The 17154-nt window shown below is 48.5% G+C and overlaps 1 protein-coding gene across 1 annotated transcript in view; it reads right to left on the reverse strand.

Annotated features, from left to right (window-relative positions):
* Positions 1-4042: 4042 nt before the first annotated feature.
* Positions 4043-17154, reverse strand: part of NGF (nerve growth factor) — a 52288-nt gene continuing 39176 nt past the window's right edge. The window contains exons 2-3 of the mRNA XM_027618984.1: positions 11449-11575; positions 4043-4932 (exon numbers count right to left, since the gene is read on the reverse strand). Coding sequence (XP_027474785.1) covers positions 4195-4920 — 726 coding nt within the window. The 5' untranslated portion in view covers positions 4921-4932; positions 11449-11575 and the 3' untranslated portion in view covers positions 4043-4194. The remainder of the gene's footprint in view (positions 4933-11448; positions 11576-17154) is intronic.

Below are 17154 nucleotides of genomic sequence, written 5' to 3' on the forward strand. Positions count from 1 at the left end.
TGAACCTATGAGGCATCTATGAAACTTTCTGTTCATGAACCGCCTTGCCTTGCTGAAAGCTGCTCCACCCTGTTCTAACATCCTTTTAGGGTTTTGCAGCCAACTCGGCTTTTCAAAACTAAAATTTATTACATACTTCTGAAGTGCCAGGTGCTTATGTATACTTGCATATTATCTCCTATAATCATCTCTAGGCCCTCTGAGAAAGTGCTACTATTATGCCCATTTCACAGATGAAGAAATGGAAACTCAGAGAAGTGAAGCAACTTGCCCAAGGTCGCACAGCCTAAGTAGAAGTACCTGGCTTGTCTGACTCCACAGCCCACTCCCTCGCTCTTGACCTTTCTGGGCCTGGCTATGCCATACCCACATTCATATCCCATGACGTCCACGGACCAAATGGTTTCCTTTACCCGACTGATACCTTGGCCAAAAAACCAATGTTTCCTGAGTACCAGCATAGTTGTTACCTTCCTACAATCAGCACAGAAATTGTTCTGTTGAGGATAAATTCCTTTGCCTTGCACTTGCATAGGATGTGGCCGTTTACTTTCAAATATGCGGTTTTACTTCATGGTCACAACTCTGGGAGATAGGAATGGTTATTTTCATCTCACAGCTGAGGATCTGAGGCCAAAGAGGAGCTGTGGCTTGCCAAGGCTCACAGAGAGGAATGGGGGAGTGGGACCTAGAACCTAGCTCTGCTGACACCGAGCCCCTTGTCGGTGGCATCACACCCAGCTCCTTCCTCAGCGCCAGGGGCCTGGGGGCTCCTGTTCTTCCATTCAGGCCTGTGGAAGAAAGCCTGAGGTCACTGCCGAGTGGGGCCCCTGTGATCTTCATAGCCCACACTTGCACTCATTTCTGCACCCCCATTCCGAACGCCCCCTTTCCTCCAAGGAGCAGAGAACATGTGGCCCATGAGGGGCAGACCCTGCCCCTGTGTCCTCTGTCCTCCAGGTCTGGGGTGGACCCTTCTCCCATAATGCAGATTACACAGAGGAGAAAGTGGTGAGACTTCGAAGAAGAGCATTCCCCTATCTCATGGGGATGAAACTAGCTAACCGTTTGCTGGCAGCTGAAAATCTGTCTCTCTGTGGTAGGTGTTTTGCTAGCGGCGGAAGCAGAGCTAGGGGCGCCTAGTGCCCTGGCTCGGGGCAGGGGGGGGGGGGGGGAGAGGTCAGAGGGACAGACTTGGAATATACACCAGAGTCAGGCCCCATCTTGCTCTCGATTCCCAGAACCAGGATTTTTGCTTTGCTAGGAGGCCTGGGCCGTGACCGGCTGAGGATGAGCCTGGGTCTGCACTAGTTTTCTTTGGCATGCTAGAGGGAGGTCTTCCGGTGGAGGAAGCTGCCTGCCGAGGGGAGGGGATCTGCTCCGACTCTCCGGGCTTTGGGGGAACTGGGCGGGAAATCTCAACGTGGTGAGCGGAGGAAAGGTTGGTGGGCTCTGCAGCTGCCGCCCCTCAGGGGGACATAATGGGTGGTTGTGAGCTATTATTTCAATGTGTTCAAGTGTCTGGCGCCCTGATGACCTGGGCCAGCCTCTCCGAGGCAGCCGGGCTGGGTGTGGAAGCCAGAGCTCCCCCCTGGGTTGAGGGGGCAGAGTGCAAGCTGCACAACCACCAGGCTCGGGGTTATTTTTGGACTGCTCCAACTCTCTTGGGCCGAACTGATATCCCCGCGCATGGCGTGAAAACACTGCCTCCCACACGGCCACTCGGGAGCTGGGCCTCGCGCTCTGTTGCCTTTGGGGAAGGCCTTGGGTTAGTGGGGGGGGGGTGCTCCTCGTGATAAAGAAAATCTGTGTCCTAAGATGGCCGACCGGGCCATCGAGAGAGTCCCAGTCCTTGCCCTGGGGCTCTTCTGGGTTCTCCCTGCTCTGCTTCCTACGGGCACCAATCCGGGTGCTCCTCCCTGCCCCGCTTCCCGCAAGCACCAAAAGGGCCAAGTCTGCAGAAGTAGAAATGTATATATTGCCCCCTTTGTTTGTGTTTGGGGCTCAGGCCTTTGGAGACCACTCTCCTTTGAGCTCACTGGTGTTGAATAAACCTCCTATCCTCCAAGGTCTCCGGATGCCGCTTGGTTCTTCTGTCGGGTGATCCAGTCCAGGTTCCGGAACTCTCTTCCCTGACCCTCGGCCTCCGTGCTTCCTCAGAGGCTTGGAGGCTGCCTTCCCTCCAGACAGGCCAGGAGAGTCCAGGATATTTATTTTAGATGTCCCAGCGGCCTGCAGTGCGGGGATGAGCTCCCCAGACTCTTCATGCTGGTGTAGCTGCTCACCAACGAAGCTACTTCGGGGCTGGGAGCTTCTGAAATGCCTCCCTCACTGCCCACCCTCGCATAGCCAGGACCCCGCAGGACTGCCGGCTCGAGGAGGAAGGCCCCCCCAGGAGCGGTCTTCAGGCGGAGCCAGGAGGGCTGAGGTCAGGGGCCCTGGAGCCCAGGGAAAAAGCCGCAGACACAGGCCGGTGGGAGGGCTCCCTGTCCCCAGCCTTTATCTGACCAAGCATCTCAGCATGCAATGTTCTGGTTGGTGTTTCTTGAGCATGAATCTTTATTCCAATGCAGTAGCTTTGATAGGAAAAACAGGGCTCATTTCATCATACTTTTCATCCTAATCAAATGCCTCGCTTGCCAAAGCTCTCTACGTTTCTATCTGGCCCTATTTGGATTGGTTTGGGGGGCGGGTGGGATAGACGACGTTACAGAGGAATGAATATGACCATTTGCTTTTTTTTTCTTTTTTTTAATCAGAGGGACAATTTGGGTCTAAACCTAGAGTAGGCCTTTCACCCTGGGCAGGAAGGGATGGCTAGGAAAGCAGAAATTCCATTTCAATGTAAGTGCTCCGCTGGGGGGAAAAAATGTGCCTTCAGGGAAAAAATAAATAAGTTACAGGGGAAGGTGGAGGATGGGTGCAGCCCTGCTCCAGACTGGCCCCTGGAGTCTCTCACCCCCATCTCTGGCCAGGAGCTCTTGAAGTAGTCAGTGTTGATTAGCATTACCCCCCCCCCCCCCCACCCCAAACACAACTACACAGGGTGTTGGAGTTTCTGGAGGCCCAGGATACCGGTGCTGCTAAACACGACACACCTTCTTCCTTGTTCTGCCCCGTGGCCCCCACGTCACCTGCCTCTCCTCTCCCCTCTCCTGTTCACGCTCCCCTGTCAGGGAGAAGCAGGAAGCCGCTGTTCCCTTCTGGCTTGGCCCACCTTTCCTCTGAACCTCCTGGCTTTTGTATCGGTTCTCACTCTGTTTACCTCTGTTCTCCCCGCCGCCATCTACTCTCCAGTTTCCCTGACCCCTCCCACCTTTGGTCAATTGTGGGAAATCACCCAATTAGAAATCAAAAAGTTCTTTCTGGGAAGGTCTCTGGCCCCCCTGATTATAGGCCAATGTTGGGGCCGTTGGAAGCTGCTGGGGGGCTGTCAGTGGGTGGCAAGAGTGATGGAGGCCCTCATGTGTTCTCGGGTAATGCAGTCTTTCTGCAGGAAGCCTCTGGAGGATAAATGGAGGACCCGCCATTAGTCCTAAGGCAGTCTTAACATGAAATCAGATCTACCATGACAGCTCTCATGCGATTATTTCATTACCATTCTTCCAGACAGCATTGCAGCCAAAAGCAGATCTCCCCCTAAAAACAAGCCAGTCCCATAGGTCTTTGGTGCAAGCCTCCTCCTACTATATGGTGAGTCCCTCCGGGACTCTGAGGTGGGGGACCTGTTTCTGCTGAGGCTCCACAAACTTCCCGAGGCTCATGCATTGGGGCGGCGGGCCAGGTAATCCAAGGATTAGGTAGCTTTGGCTCTGGAAGGCAGATCAAAGCTGTAATCCAGCAGACTTCCCTTTCTAATCATGTCCGGCTTAGGCGAATCTGTGAACCCAGTCAGCCTTCCCTGAACTTTGCAGAACTGGCTGGGGTGGGGTGAGGGTGACAGCCAGGGGACACTGTGGGTAATTCACCCTGCAATGTCCCAAGACTTGCAGAGGGTCACACTGGGGAAAATGACTGGAGTGCTGGCACATGGGATGCTTCCAAAAATTTAATAAATAATGATTTTTTAAAACTGTATAAACTATAAATTACCATGCAGTCCTTATAATTTAAAATAATTTACAGGTTGAGGTAGGGAGGGGCCCAGGAGGGTGTGGAGGGGGAGCTCGGGGAGGGTGGGGGCTGTCCTGCAGGTCAGGCTCTTCTCCCAGCCTTCCTGCTGAGCACGCACACGCAGGCTGTGTCGATCCGGATAAACCGCCAGGCAGCCTGCTTGCCGTCCATGGTCAGTGCCTTGACGAAGGTGTGGGTCGTGGTACAATATGAGTTCCAGTGCTTGGAGTCAATGCCCCTGCACCCGCTGTCCACGGGCGTGGGGTCCCGGCACTTGGTCTCAAAAAAGTACTGTTTGAACACACTGTTGTTAATGTTCACCTCTCCCAACACCATCACCTCCTTGCCCTTGATGTCCGTGGCGGTGGTCTTGTCCCCCACCCACACACTGACGCTGTCGCACACCGAGAACTCCCCCCGGTGGAAGACAGGGTGGGACGATGACCGCTTGCTCCTGTGAGTCCTGTTCACGGAGGTGGCACCGCCGGCCTCCACGTCCAGATCCTGAGTATCTGCCGCCACAGGTGGGGGGTGCGTGCTGAAGAGCACGCGGGGTGAGCGCAGTCGCCGCTTTTTAAAGAGTTTGGGGTCCACAGTGATGTTGCAGGTCTGCCCTGCCACCCTTGCAGCTATTGCCCCTGCTGGGGCGCTGCGGGCTCTGCGGAGGGCTGTGTCAAGGGAATGCTGAAGCTTAGTCCAGTGGGCTTGGGGGATGGCGTGTCCTGCTGGGACATGGCTCTCGGGATGGGGTTCTGCCTGGATGCCGATCAAAAGAGCTGTGATCAGAGTGTAGAACAACATGGACATTACGCTATGCACCTGGAAGGAAACAGAAACGGGGATTAGTCCACGGGGCGCTAAGTTCTGTACAAAGGCAGTTTCTGGGTCTTAACCTCCCGAGAGGATCACAAGGAGGTTTATTTCACCTGGGAGTCTAAGGGCAAGGTGACCCTGGAATTTACCGTTCAAACCAAGAGACTTTTGAGAGCTAAAGGGGCTGCTGGCCACAATGACATAGGACAATAGGCGTAAATAGGGCTGGCTCAGATGACCTGGAGGTATGGTCACGCCATTCACGGGGTGGGCTTTTTCAGGAAGGGACAAAGCCCCTGAAATTCCGCCCTCTGGCACCATGTGAATTTGGCAGCACCATATACAGCGTCCTTTGAGTCCTTGAGGCTGCTGTGGGTGGACAGTATGTGTCTGAAATATGTCCTTAGCACTGTGTCAAGCCCAACGGCTTGATTCCCCTGGGAAGGCAGTGGGAAGGGTTGCCGGGGATTTGTCTTGAAGCCTCAGCCCTGAATACACCCTCTTCAGATAGCAGCACTGGGTCGGCTCTGAGATCTGGTGACTTGGAACCCTTGTTACAAACCCATGAAGCATCATGTTTGGCAAAAAAGTATATAGCTCTGGGACCGGCATTGCCAGCCTATTCAGCCACCAGCCAGCACTGAGAAATATCGACGCTGATAACAGCTCCTTGTTGTGTGACATTTTAAAACGTCTCAAGTGCATTCATTTCTAATTTCTCATTAGTCTGTGACTTAGGTTAGGATTTATAATCTTTCTTTCAAAGTGATCCACAGAAAATTAACCAAGAGGCCTAAAGTCATCAGCACAACTAGGAACAGAACCCAAAGCTGACCCCTTACTAAGCCAGTCTACCCTTCCTTCCTTCCCCCTCACTTTGTCTTTCATTCTTTTTTTCTTTAAGATTTTATTTATTCATTTGAGAGAGAGAGAGAGAGAGAGAGAGAGAGCAGGGGCAGAGGGAGAAGCAGACTCCCTGCTGAGCAGAGAGCCCGATGCGGGACTCGATCTCTGGACTTCGGGATCATGACCCGGGGGGAAGGCAGATGCCCAACTGACTGAGCCACCAGGTGCCCTTGTCTTCCATTCTTAAACATGCCTTTTCTTTTTATTATTTACTCCTATGTGAGTATAGAGCAAAAGGCAGAAATCATCTGTCCCCGTGAGGCAGTATAAGCCCCTTTGGAGCATGGGCCAGATGGGGCTCCACACCGTACCAGAGTTGCCCACCAGTGACCACCCCTAGGGCAGCTAACTGTGGATGGATATCAAATGTCACCTCCTCCGTGAAGCCTCCCTAAATCTTGGTAGGGTTAGAGGCATCCCCTAGAGAGGGTGCTCTAACTTTCTATTCCATTCTTTCCCCCTTTTTCTTCCCCTTCCCACGGGTCATTCTGCATTGGATCTGGGGTTAGAAAACTTTGTTTGGATTCCCGGCTCGGCTACTTGATAGCAGAGGAAAATCACTTAATCTTTCTGAGCCTTAGTCTCCTCATTGGTAAAATTGTAATCACTATTTCACAGGGTTGTTGCGAGGATTGAAAGGTATGCACACATCTACTTAATTCTGAGTCATTCCAATGTCCTGTGTTGACCATGACGGACTTTGTCTTCTTTGGTCACACTGCTGCTTGTTTGCTCTCTGAGCCTACTCCATTCACACCTTTTCATAGCACACTCATTGCCTCAACTGGGCTTCTTTTCAAGCCTGATGATTTGAGCCTGTCTCCCCACTGGCTCCAAGGTCCTGGAGCGCAGAGCCGTGTCTCATCCACCTGCCCTAGTCACTCCATCCTCGGTGTGCACCTCTCTTGTCTTCCGTGGCGGCTTGTGCATAACCTTACCACCTTTCCTAGTGCGGTGGATAATTGAGTACCTTGAGAGCACTTTAGAAGCTGTGCCGTTTGGAGTTAGATATTTCCGGGGCCATGGGCAGTGCTGGCACACATTAAGTCCTCAAAAATATAAGGAGAATGAATGAAGCAGTGAATGGGGATGGCGCGAGAAGCTCACTACCTGCCTTCTTTTCATTGTGGTACATGCTTTCTTTTGGATTTTGTGGATGATATGGCTGCATGCTGCGTTCCTAATCTGTTTCAAAATGATCCATTCTTCTCTTCAATACTGTGCTTTTTTTTTTTTTTTTTTTTTTTTTTCCGCTGGAAACAGGCAGCTCTTTGGTGAGATACCAAGAATAAAACCAGCAAATTCTTTTCTCTTGGGTTACTTTGAAAAACATTGGTGTTTACTCCAGTCCTCCAGCCGGCCATGCAGAGGAGGTGGTGGTACATCTGGGCTTTTGACCACCGCTGGTTCTGCTGGCTAATGGTGTGGCAGATAATTGTCCAGCCAACTGCTACAGAATCGATCATTTGGTTGGTTGGCAGCTAAGTCAAGCCCCTTGGTTTGCTCTTTTTCTTTCTTCTCAATACACGGTATCTCTCATCAGATAGAAGCAGAGAGAAGACATGAAACTGAAAATTCATCTGTTTATATCCAAATTAGTAACACTTAGAATTTGGATGGGGAAATGGAAAAAGGAAACCACTAAAATTTAGGGTTTTTTTTGGTAATAAGGGACAACCTGCTCCCTATTTCCCATGACCAGAGAGAGGTTCCCACCTCCTCCTCCAGTCTCCCCTTTGGTAAGCTCATCCTCTTCTAAGGAGTCAGCCGAGACTTCTGTGGGATTGATGCCCATACGGGGATCTCTAGCCCAACTGCTCTTTTGAAAGCAACTCTCCACGGATATTGACATTTTAAACGCAAGGCATCCCAAGCAAAAGTCTCCACACTCCTACTCCTCGGTTGATCACTCACTGCCCTCCCTGTATTCAACAACAGCAGTCCCATTTTGGACCGCTTGACAGCTTATGACGTAGTTCCCCAGCTGCTATCACTTGTGAACATCTCCCTGCACCCCACCCTCCTAAATGTGTTTCTCCAACATTTTCCTTCACTCTGGTACTGGAACCACCATCGCTCTGTTCACCAGCTCCAAACCTCAGATCAGCGCTGGCCTCTGCTCTTTCCTCCTGGTCCTCCCCACCTCAGCCTTTTGCGTTTTGTTCCCCAGTAGCATCTCTTGAAATTGAACTTTCTATTCTCACCTCCTGTTCCTAGTTCACGTCACAGAACCGTCTCCCAACTGATGTTCTGGACCCTTATCTCTCTTCTTCCAGTGCCTACTGTCCCTAGCCACCCCATTTAACCTCTTGAAGCACTGCTCTGATCACATCACCCGCCCAGAGGGTCCAGTGGTGAGCAGTTGTCCTTGGTTCAGACTCTTCTACGCCAGGCATACTCTCCCTTGCCCTCCGTGTGCCTTTTCTGCTCTCCGCCTCTGTTGGTTGGATTCCTTCCCATCACCTTTTAACATCCAACTTAAATACCACCTCCACTGGGTGCGGCGGGGGGGGGGGACCTTTTTCTATTTCTGCAGAGACTCTCTCCCTTCTCCACCTCTGTAAAGCATTTCCTTAATGTTGTCCTAGGGCGGTTGTGTTCTCGTCTTCTCCCACCTCCAGGCAAACTCCCTGGAGGCAGAAAAGCATCCAGTTCATCTTCGTTGTGTCCAGGTGACCTACTGTTCACAGGTGGCTCCGGCTGTAAGAATCAGTGAGTGTGCGGATGAGTCCCTTGCTTCTGTGCTCCTTCACTTCTCCATGTGACTGCTGATTCTTAAGGAATCTTCCAGCTCGGACATGCTTCCAGCTTAAGCAGCTATGCAGGCTGCTGCTCTGCCTGGCACTCTGCAGGTTCTACTGAATTGACCTCACAAAGTTCTTAACGTCAACTGTGACTTCTCGATTCGCTGTCAGGATGACGCATGGTAGCGGATGGCATTTCATCACAGTGGAGATTTGCATTAGGGACAGATTGCTTCATTAAGATTTTTGAAAATGCTGCAAATATATCTCTCATAAAAGTTTTTTTTTAACTGACTCACCCATAATAGCATGCCCCATAATCTTTTTTTAAAATTTTATTTATTTTTTATGTTTAAAATATACTTCCTAGCTTTTTTTTTCAAGTGAGAATGTTGCCATGTCTGCCATTTTCTCATAATGCAGTGACAATAACAAATATTTTTATTTTTATTTATTCATTTTCATTAAGCTTTTTGTTGTAGTTCCAGTAAACATTGTTATATGAGTTTCAGGTGTATAATATGGTGGTTCAACAATTCTATACATTACTCAGTGCTCATCATGATTAAGTGTACTCTTTAATCCCCTTCAGCTATTTCTTTTTAAATTAAATAAGACTTTCTTTTAAAAAATCATCAATGGAGAAATAAAAGAAAAAACAAGTGTGATTTCTATTCTAGTGATATAATGAACAAAAGCAGTTTATAAGAGAATATTCTCTCCTTGGTTGACGTGAACCAGGGAGTGAGTTTTATTTATTTATTTTTAAGAACAACCTTTGAAGCCTTTCTCTTGAAGACATGGCAGTTCTCACTGAGGCTTCAATAAGCAGAGCCCTGTAACCTGAGTGATCAGCTGGGGATGATGCCGTTAGGGGCTTGCATGTTGGAAGGTGTTCTGTGTCACTGCTGAGTGTTCTGTATTTGTCCTGCTCCTAGCCTGAGTGGAGAATAAATGATTAAGAGTGTGTGTGTGTGTGTGTGGGGGGGTGCCTTTTATTCAGGGCTCCCCCACTTTTGTGCCCTGTCTTGGATCAGTGGTACATTCTGTGGGTTTCCAGTGGTTCCTATGCTCCAATCATGACAGAAATTTCCTGCAAATTTCTTCACGCAGACTCGGGCTGCACCTGATGAGGTGATAAAGCTGCTGGATGGAGCTAAGCAACTGGCCCACATCCCTGTGGCTCGGAGGGCTGACAGCACCTGGAGAACACGGCCGTGGAGGTTCGCTGTCCAGGGGAGTATGATGATTCCTCAGAGGGCTGGTGCTTAGAGCTTTAGTGATTCTGGGCCCAGAGATCGGATCAGTGAGCCGGGGTCACTAGGGTTAGTGAGGCCAAGTTCCTGTGGCTGAGGAAATCCAGCCTCCTCCTCCATCCTACTCGCCAGCCACGTTATGAGAGTGGGTCAAGGGTCATTTTCGATGTACACTTGGCCTCGCTCTAAATGTAAACATGCTGCTGTCTTCAGTTGTAAAGACTGGGACACCCCCAGTTCTCAGGACCTGTGTGGAGTGTGAGAGGCATTCTGTGGCTCCTCAGCTCCCCAGGGAGGTACCCCTGAGGCTGCAACAGAGAACAGCATTGCCAGGATAGAACCCAGGGAGTGCCTCTGCTGGCATCTCCCGGGGGAAGCTTGGACTGGAAGGGACAGCAGAGATGATCAAGTCCAGAGGTTCAGAGCATCAGAATCACCGGGAGGGTCTGCTAAACTGCAGACTGCTGGGCGCCCAAGAATCTACGTTTCTCACAAGCTCCCAGGTGATACTGATGCTGCTGGGCAGGGACTGCATTTTGAGAACCAGCGATCTAGTCCAATCCTTGAACTAGACAGAGGAGAGACACAGGTGTCAGGGAGTCTGAGTGACCTACGGTTCTGCAGCTAGTGAGTGGCAGGCTCTGCCTGTGGGGCGCTTGGCGTCACTCAGCCTCAGTACCTTCCAGAGGAGAGAGCTCCAAGGCCCCACTCACTGGAACCCATGGCTACACTTACTCAGTCACCAACATCAAAACGAGAATTCCATTTAACAGATTGTAAGTTTCATCTTCCTCATGCCACAAATCTGGACACCGGGGAATACCTGGGTATTCGATTGTTTTCATATTTGGTTTGTCAGGTTTCTGGGCATCAGGTAGATTTGGTCCAAAAGCACTTAAAATGCCCATGATAGAAATACACAGCCAGAAAGTACTAGCGGGTACAGGCACCTATGGCTTTATTGGGAACGGGATCTACTGGTCTGCAGTCTTAGACACACATCTTAAAATGAATGAGGGGAGATCACAATTATCACCTTTATCCTTTATTGGGCATAAGTACCTCATTAACCATCACAACAAACCTGGGAGGAGGCCTTATTATTCCCATTGTACAGAGGAGAAAACAGAGAGGTAGTAAGAGTAAATACCCTGATGTGGGCACACACCCAGTGGCAGTGGAACTCAGTGCTGGCCTCTGTCCCCAGATCTGGAGCTCTCCCCACCTTCTACCCCATGGCCAAGTGCATGAGAGTGATCAAGGACATTTTATCTCACGAGGTTGCCTGCTCAGACTGATCAGGAGCTGTGTGGAGGGTCTGACTGATGCTCTCTGTCTGTCTATTGGAGGCTCTGTGTTCTGTTACTTCAGAGGTGGGCAGCTCAGACTCTTTACATGTCCCTGGAAGCTGTGGGGTCAGCTGAAAGCATGGCAGAATTCTTTCCCGGTCGGACTAGGGAGGGCCACATGTGCTGGATCACTAGGACCCACACCAGGCCCCTGCTGATTAGCAGTTAGATGTGACTCCCCTTATTCAGCTTGGGGCTTATTTCCAGCTGTCTTGGATGCTCCAGAGCCAGGAGCCTTGGTGAGGCAGAAGCCCCTCAGGTGCTTACCTCGGTGTGGCCAGGACAGAAAGCTGCTCCCTTGGAAAAGCCGTTATTGGGCCCGGACGCTGAGCTGAGCTTGGGTCCAGCATGCCATCCAGCCCCCTGGACTGCAGCACAACCACAGGCCAGGACTCTGTGGGATGAGAGAGCTGGCATTAGATGAGTACTTCACCATATTCTCTAGCAGATGGATAGCTACACCCTAGGCAGGAGGGGAGGGATGTGCCAATAGGACAAACCCTATTTCCCAAGTTCTGGAACTTTACCGGCATCTGCATCCAGGAGGGACCTAGAGTCTAGCTGCTGAAATTGCCAGGGGCTGACCTTGCATAGACCTATGGTGCCACCTGCCTCCCATTCTTGTGCCAAAGCACTTGGTTTCTGCCTGGATGCAGGCCATGGGTCCCAACAAGTTGCTTCCAGTCCCACCCAGAGTCCTGCTCCAGCAGACTCCTAACCCAGCACTGAAATGGAAATTATTCTGTACATTACACACATGCAGATGTAGTAGACCCAACTTGGGACAGCCTAACTTAAGATAAATTATATGGAAGAAAAAGTCCTGACAATTGAGAACAAGTTGGTACTTTGATAAAAATCCAGATGAGTTATGGTGGCAAATATGACAACCTGACCACTTGATAGATGATAACAGAAAACTCTTATAGAATTGGGTTGTGACTCTCAGAGAACCATGCCAAAAGTCAAATTTTATCAATCAGAAGATATATGGATGATACAATGAGAAAAAAAAAGTAGGTTGTATTTTTAGGTTTGTAAAAAATAGGTTGTAAGTTTAGGTTGTAGTTCCTAGAAGCAATGGAAGTTTTCAATTCTCCTCTCACTTCTATAAACCTTGTATATGTAAGTACTTCCTTCATTCATTCAACAATATTTCCTGAGCCCCTGCTATTTGTTAGGCACTGACCTGGGTGCTGGGGACGCAGCAGTGAATAAGACAGACAGGGTCTCTTCTCTTATGGAGCTTACAGTCTTATATAAATAAACAATATATCTCCTGAATCTTTACATGTCATGAAGGAAATGCACAAGGTATGATGATAGAGGGGGACTGCGGGGTGTAGCGAGGGGATCCTGTGGACAGGTCGCTCAGTGAAGAGTTCTTGGAGGAAGTGGTCTTCAGGTGGAGATCTGAAGGATGAAAAGGAATGGGGGAGAGAACTTTCCAGGCAAGAGGAACAGCAAGTGCAAAGGCCCTGAGGTAAAAACAAGTCAAAATTGCTGAACATGTAGGGAGGTGAAATGGGGAGGTAAAAGGAACCAGGTCTGCAAGGACATAGTTGGAGCTATGGTTTTATCCTAAGGGTAACGGGAAGGGAGTAGAGGGCTTTAAGCAGGAGAATGACATTTTTAATGAATGAATCAATGAACGATTATGTCTACTGTAGAACTTGTGAAGGACTGAGTACCCCCCCAAAAAAGTTCTAGATGACGTCTGTATCCTTCCTGTTTATATTCTCTCTCCAATTCCCAAAACCCCTGTCCCTATCATGTTTTTTCCAGTGTGGACTCCCACCACTTCATCTTCCTTCAACCCTCTCTCATCTTGTGCTACGGAAGCAAAGGTCAATGAAGCCACCAAGTCCCTAATTACATAGAGAAGGTAGTGGACAGGGAGGTTGAAAGAGCATCTGGAGTGTTTTTCCTGTTGCTAGAAATCATAAAATTAAGGACTGGGATGTTTCCGTTCCTCTTCCTTACCCACTCTGCTCAAAATATCCTTTTGCCTCAGAAGTACGAGAAAAACCTTCCAATAATCAATTGGGGTTCAAGTCTAGAGATGGAAATTTACCTAAACACCCTTTAAAAATGTTAGATTCTGTGGCAAAGTACACTGCCATGCTCTCTCAGAGTTGGGTTTAGCACTGGAGAGGGAGAATGGCATGTCCCCAGGTAATAGGTGGGCATTGTGGGGCCTGGTTCCATCACTCCTAGGAAAGAAGGTCTAGATCCAGTCCACAAATTTTTCATCTGGGCATTTGGCCAAGGCTGACTGACCATTAGACTGGAACCCACAGAGCTGCATCCTGGTCCAATTCACTCTGATTCTTGGATAAACGACTCACTATCTTTAAGCATCTCTGAGCTTCCTCCTCCACAGGACAAGGAACTGCTATGATGATAGCTAAGGTTTCCAGCCCTGATCATCTGGGATTCTATGAGGTCAATTAATATTTTCCAGTCTGTATCCCTACTGGATTCTTAAGTAATGTTACTCCCACCCAAACACTAGAATTATTTTTTTTTCATTAATTAAACAGTAAAACTTGCAGGCCTTGTGCCAACCACTACATTAGGTGCTAAGGACACAGAGAAGAATATAACATAATACTTAACTTCCAAGAGAAAATAATCTAGAGGTGAGGAAAGGCAAACACATGAACATGCATTTGAAGCACAGTGTGATAAGTATGATGTGTATTTGACACGATATGGAAACTAATCAAAGAAGGAACTAGTTTTATCTGTCCAGATTAACCAGAGACATAGGTTCATGGAGGATGTAACATCTGAGCAGGGTTCTTAAGGATGAATAGAAGTTCATCAGGGTAGAAAGGAAGGAAAGGCATCACAGATCCCCCAGAGTTCAAGAATTGACTAGAGATTCAACACAGCTCAAAGGGGGCTTGGTGAAAGGAACGGTGATGGGTCTTGTACAGCAGTAGGGGCTTATGAGCTTGCAGAGCTCACTGCAGTGGCCTGCCCACTGACTGTTATTTCCTGTGTGACATAAAAGGCCTCCACTTTGCCTCTGTGGAACAACCAGGGAAGTAAGAGTGACTTTCTCTAGAAATATTCTGGATATTCTATTACAAGCCAGGATGGCCTCCAGTTTAGACGATAAGAAGGAGAGAGAAGGTCAATCTTAATTAAAAAATCCCACAACTTCTAGATAGAACTGTCTTCTTGGGGGTTTGCTCCAGACCTATCACAAAAAGTTCCCTGGCCCTATAGATGCTATCTGGGCCAAGGCACCTTGGTGCACCAGGGTCACTTGCCAATCTAGATGCCTGAGTGCTATCTTTGAGACTCTGTCTAGCATCTCCGATGCCCTTGACCTTCTCTTGTTCAGTGTAGGTATAGACAGTTTGCTGCCGGAGAGAACAATACTGAAACACTAAATGATTTCATAGATGCTGCTGTCATTGTGTTTAGTCTTAGGCTAGTGAAGGTTGGGGCTCTAAAATTAAGTCTGATTTAAATATTACCAATTTCTAATGCAAAGATATGAGGGACAAGCAACCCAAATGCCTATCTATTTTAAAACCCTGTCTGTTCTCATGAGGTAATCACTTAATCAGATGGCTCTCACCCTTTTACAAGTGCATGAAAATAAAGCCAAGCTCATCGCAGACCCATATTCTGTTCCTTCTTCCAGGGCATGATGGAATACTCTTGAAGTCTGGTGTACCTCTTCCAGACCAGGACAACTTTAGTCTGTCCAGGATCTCATGTTTAAGGCAGTGATTCTCAAAGTGTGGGCCTTAGTAGTATCAGCAATATCTTAGAACTTATTAGAAATGCAAATGCTTAGGCTCCACCATAGACCTAGCAATGCTGAGCGAGACTCTGTCATCTGTGTTTTAACAATCCCTCCAGTGATTATGTGCACACCTAAGCTTGAGAATCACTGCTTTAGAGGGTCTACTCTGGCTCTCCTCCATCTGCAGTCTCCCCATAGGGTGAGGGATCCAGGGCCAAGCGAGAGGGTCAACCAAGAGTCAGTCTACTACTGTGGACTGCCTGCTTGATTGGATCTTTCCATATTATAATCCATCTTATGTCTATACCTTGACCCCAGAACCCCAGACCAACCAGCGTCAAGTTAGCTAGAACTAGAGGTTCTTCGGAGGACACCTGAGGTTAAGCCTACTTGAATATCTCTCTGTTGTTGCCTACCTCAGTGTCCCCTTCACTTTCTTAAGGTCTCAATGAGATCTTTTGGTCAGTTTCAGCTAAGAAGCTTAGACAATGGCAAATAGTTGAAAATCCAACTTAGTATATAGTTTGAGGAAACTAAATCTCTGCTGGAGAGTTATCAGGGAATGATGGGCATCAGCTGTAGCAACTGCAACCTGCTAACTGTCGGTCAGCATCCTGCCAAGTCCTCCATGCTTGAACTTTGTGGAAGATTTCATCTACCTCCTAGCTTCCCCTTTCCACTGCCCTCCTCCCCCCAAATCCTCTACTGCAGTGGCTCTCTACCCTGGCTGATCACTGGAATCACCCAAGGAGCTTTACAAACTCCTGACACCTGTCCCCTCTCCAGAGATTATAGCTTAACTCTTCCGGAGTGCTGCCTGGGGATCAGCATTTTGTAAAGCTCCTGAGGTGATCCCAGGGAAAAAGCCAGGGCTGAGAACAACTGCTATACAGGAGGAAGAGGAAGCTTGACATTGGCTTTGATGAGCTAGCAATTAAGAGACATTATCAAGAAAGTAATATATCTCAGAAAATGTGAAGTGCAGACGTGGTCACATTTAGGCAACAAGAATACAGCTTCCAGACTCTCTACCCTCTGCCCCGCCAACTGTCTAGATATAACTGATGTTCGTGAATTGGAAGGTTTTCTTTTTACTCCTTGCATACCGCTTAAAATGTTGTTTGGTGGTTGGAGCTATGGGTAGCTTATTATTAAACCCAAGGATTATTTGCTGGCAATTTTAATACCAAAGATTTGGGGATGCTTGACCAAAAAGACCTCTTGGACCATTCCTCGCACGAGCTCGGAAGCAATGGCTAGTCCCAAGAACAGCCTAAGCCACATCAAAGATGCCCAAGCAGCTGGCGTGAACTGCAGCTTCTTTTCTCCCAGCTTCTGCCAGCCAGAGTTCTCTGTGCTGAGAAAACTCACTGGGGATGTTAGGCATTAAGAGCATGTAGTTGAGGGAATAATAATAGTAATAATAATAGTTGGTGCTCTTGCTGTGATTTTCATTGCTGTGACCTTTTCCCCTTGATTCTCTCCTTTCTCTGGTAGTTCTTACTTTGAGCCTGTATGCAAAAAAGAAATTTGAAGTCTTTTGTGTTGTAAGTCTGTTTTCCTAATTTTTAGCCTAATCAGAAATTTTCTAGTATGGAACACGACCATGAGGTTTGCTGACTAGGAGCTCTTTGTTTGTGGCGGGGGGTGGGGGTGGGGGTGGGGGTGGAATTCAATTTCGGCCATTTAGAGATGATTTGATGTGTTTTAACTATTTAGTGGTTTTGGCAAGTCCAATAGGAAAATAGCGCATCTGGCACCAAGGACTTAGGAAGACATTAAGGTTCAGCAAAACTGCTATTCTTTTTGACTGAAAGTTTCAATACTAACAATTCTAAAGTGCCCCGCCACGTTTCTCTAAAAGATAAATGGTCCTCTGGCTCTTTGGGAGACTCTGAGGTAAATTACAAAACCCTCGCATTTCTCCAGAGAGTCAGGTAGCTTAAGGAAGAAACCACCAAGGTTGGCTGACCTTGAGCTTCAGAATCAAGGAGCATTTGCTACGAATGTGCGTGGTCTCTTGGTGTGTGTGGCTGGCCACCATCTGCATGGTATTTACCTGACTGGATTCATGAGCTGTGCAATGCCAACACCGCAGAGATGTTTTCAAAGCGTGGGTAATTAGAACACCAACGTGGTGGTGGGAGATAAGACATCTAAACACAGCAGCCTTCCAGTACAGAGCTGAGGGCAGCGCACTTTTGCAA

Source organism: Zalophus californianus, chromosome 4 (genome assembly GCF_009762305.2).
Source record: "Zalophus californianus isolate mZalCal1 chromosome 4, mZalCal1.pri.v2, whole genome shotgun sequence".
In the NCBI taxonomy this organism is placed as follows: Eukaryota; Metazoa; Chordata; class Mammalia; order Carnivora; family Otariidae; genus Zalophus; species Zalophus californianus.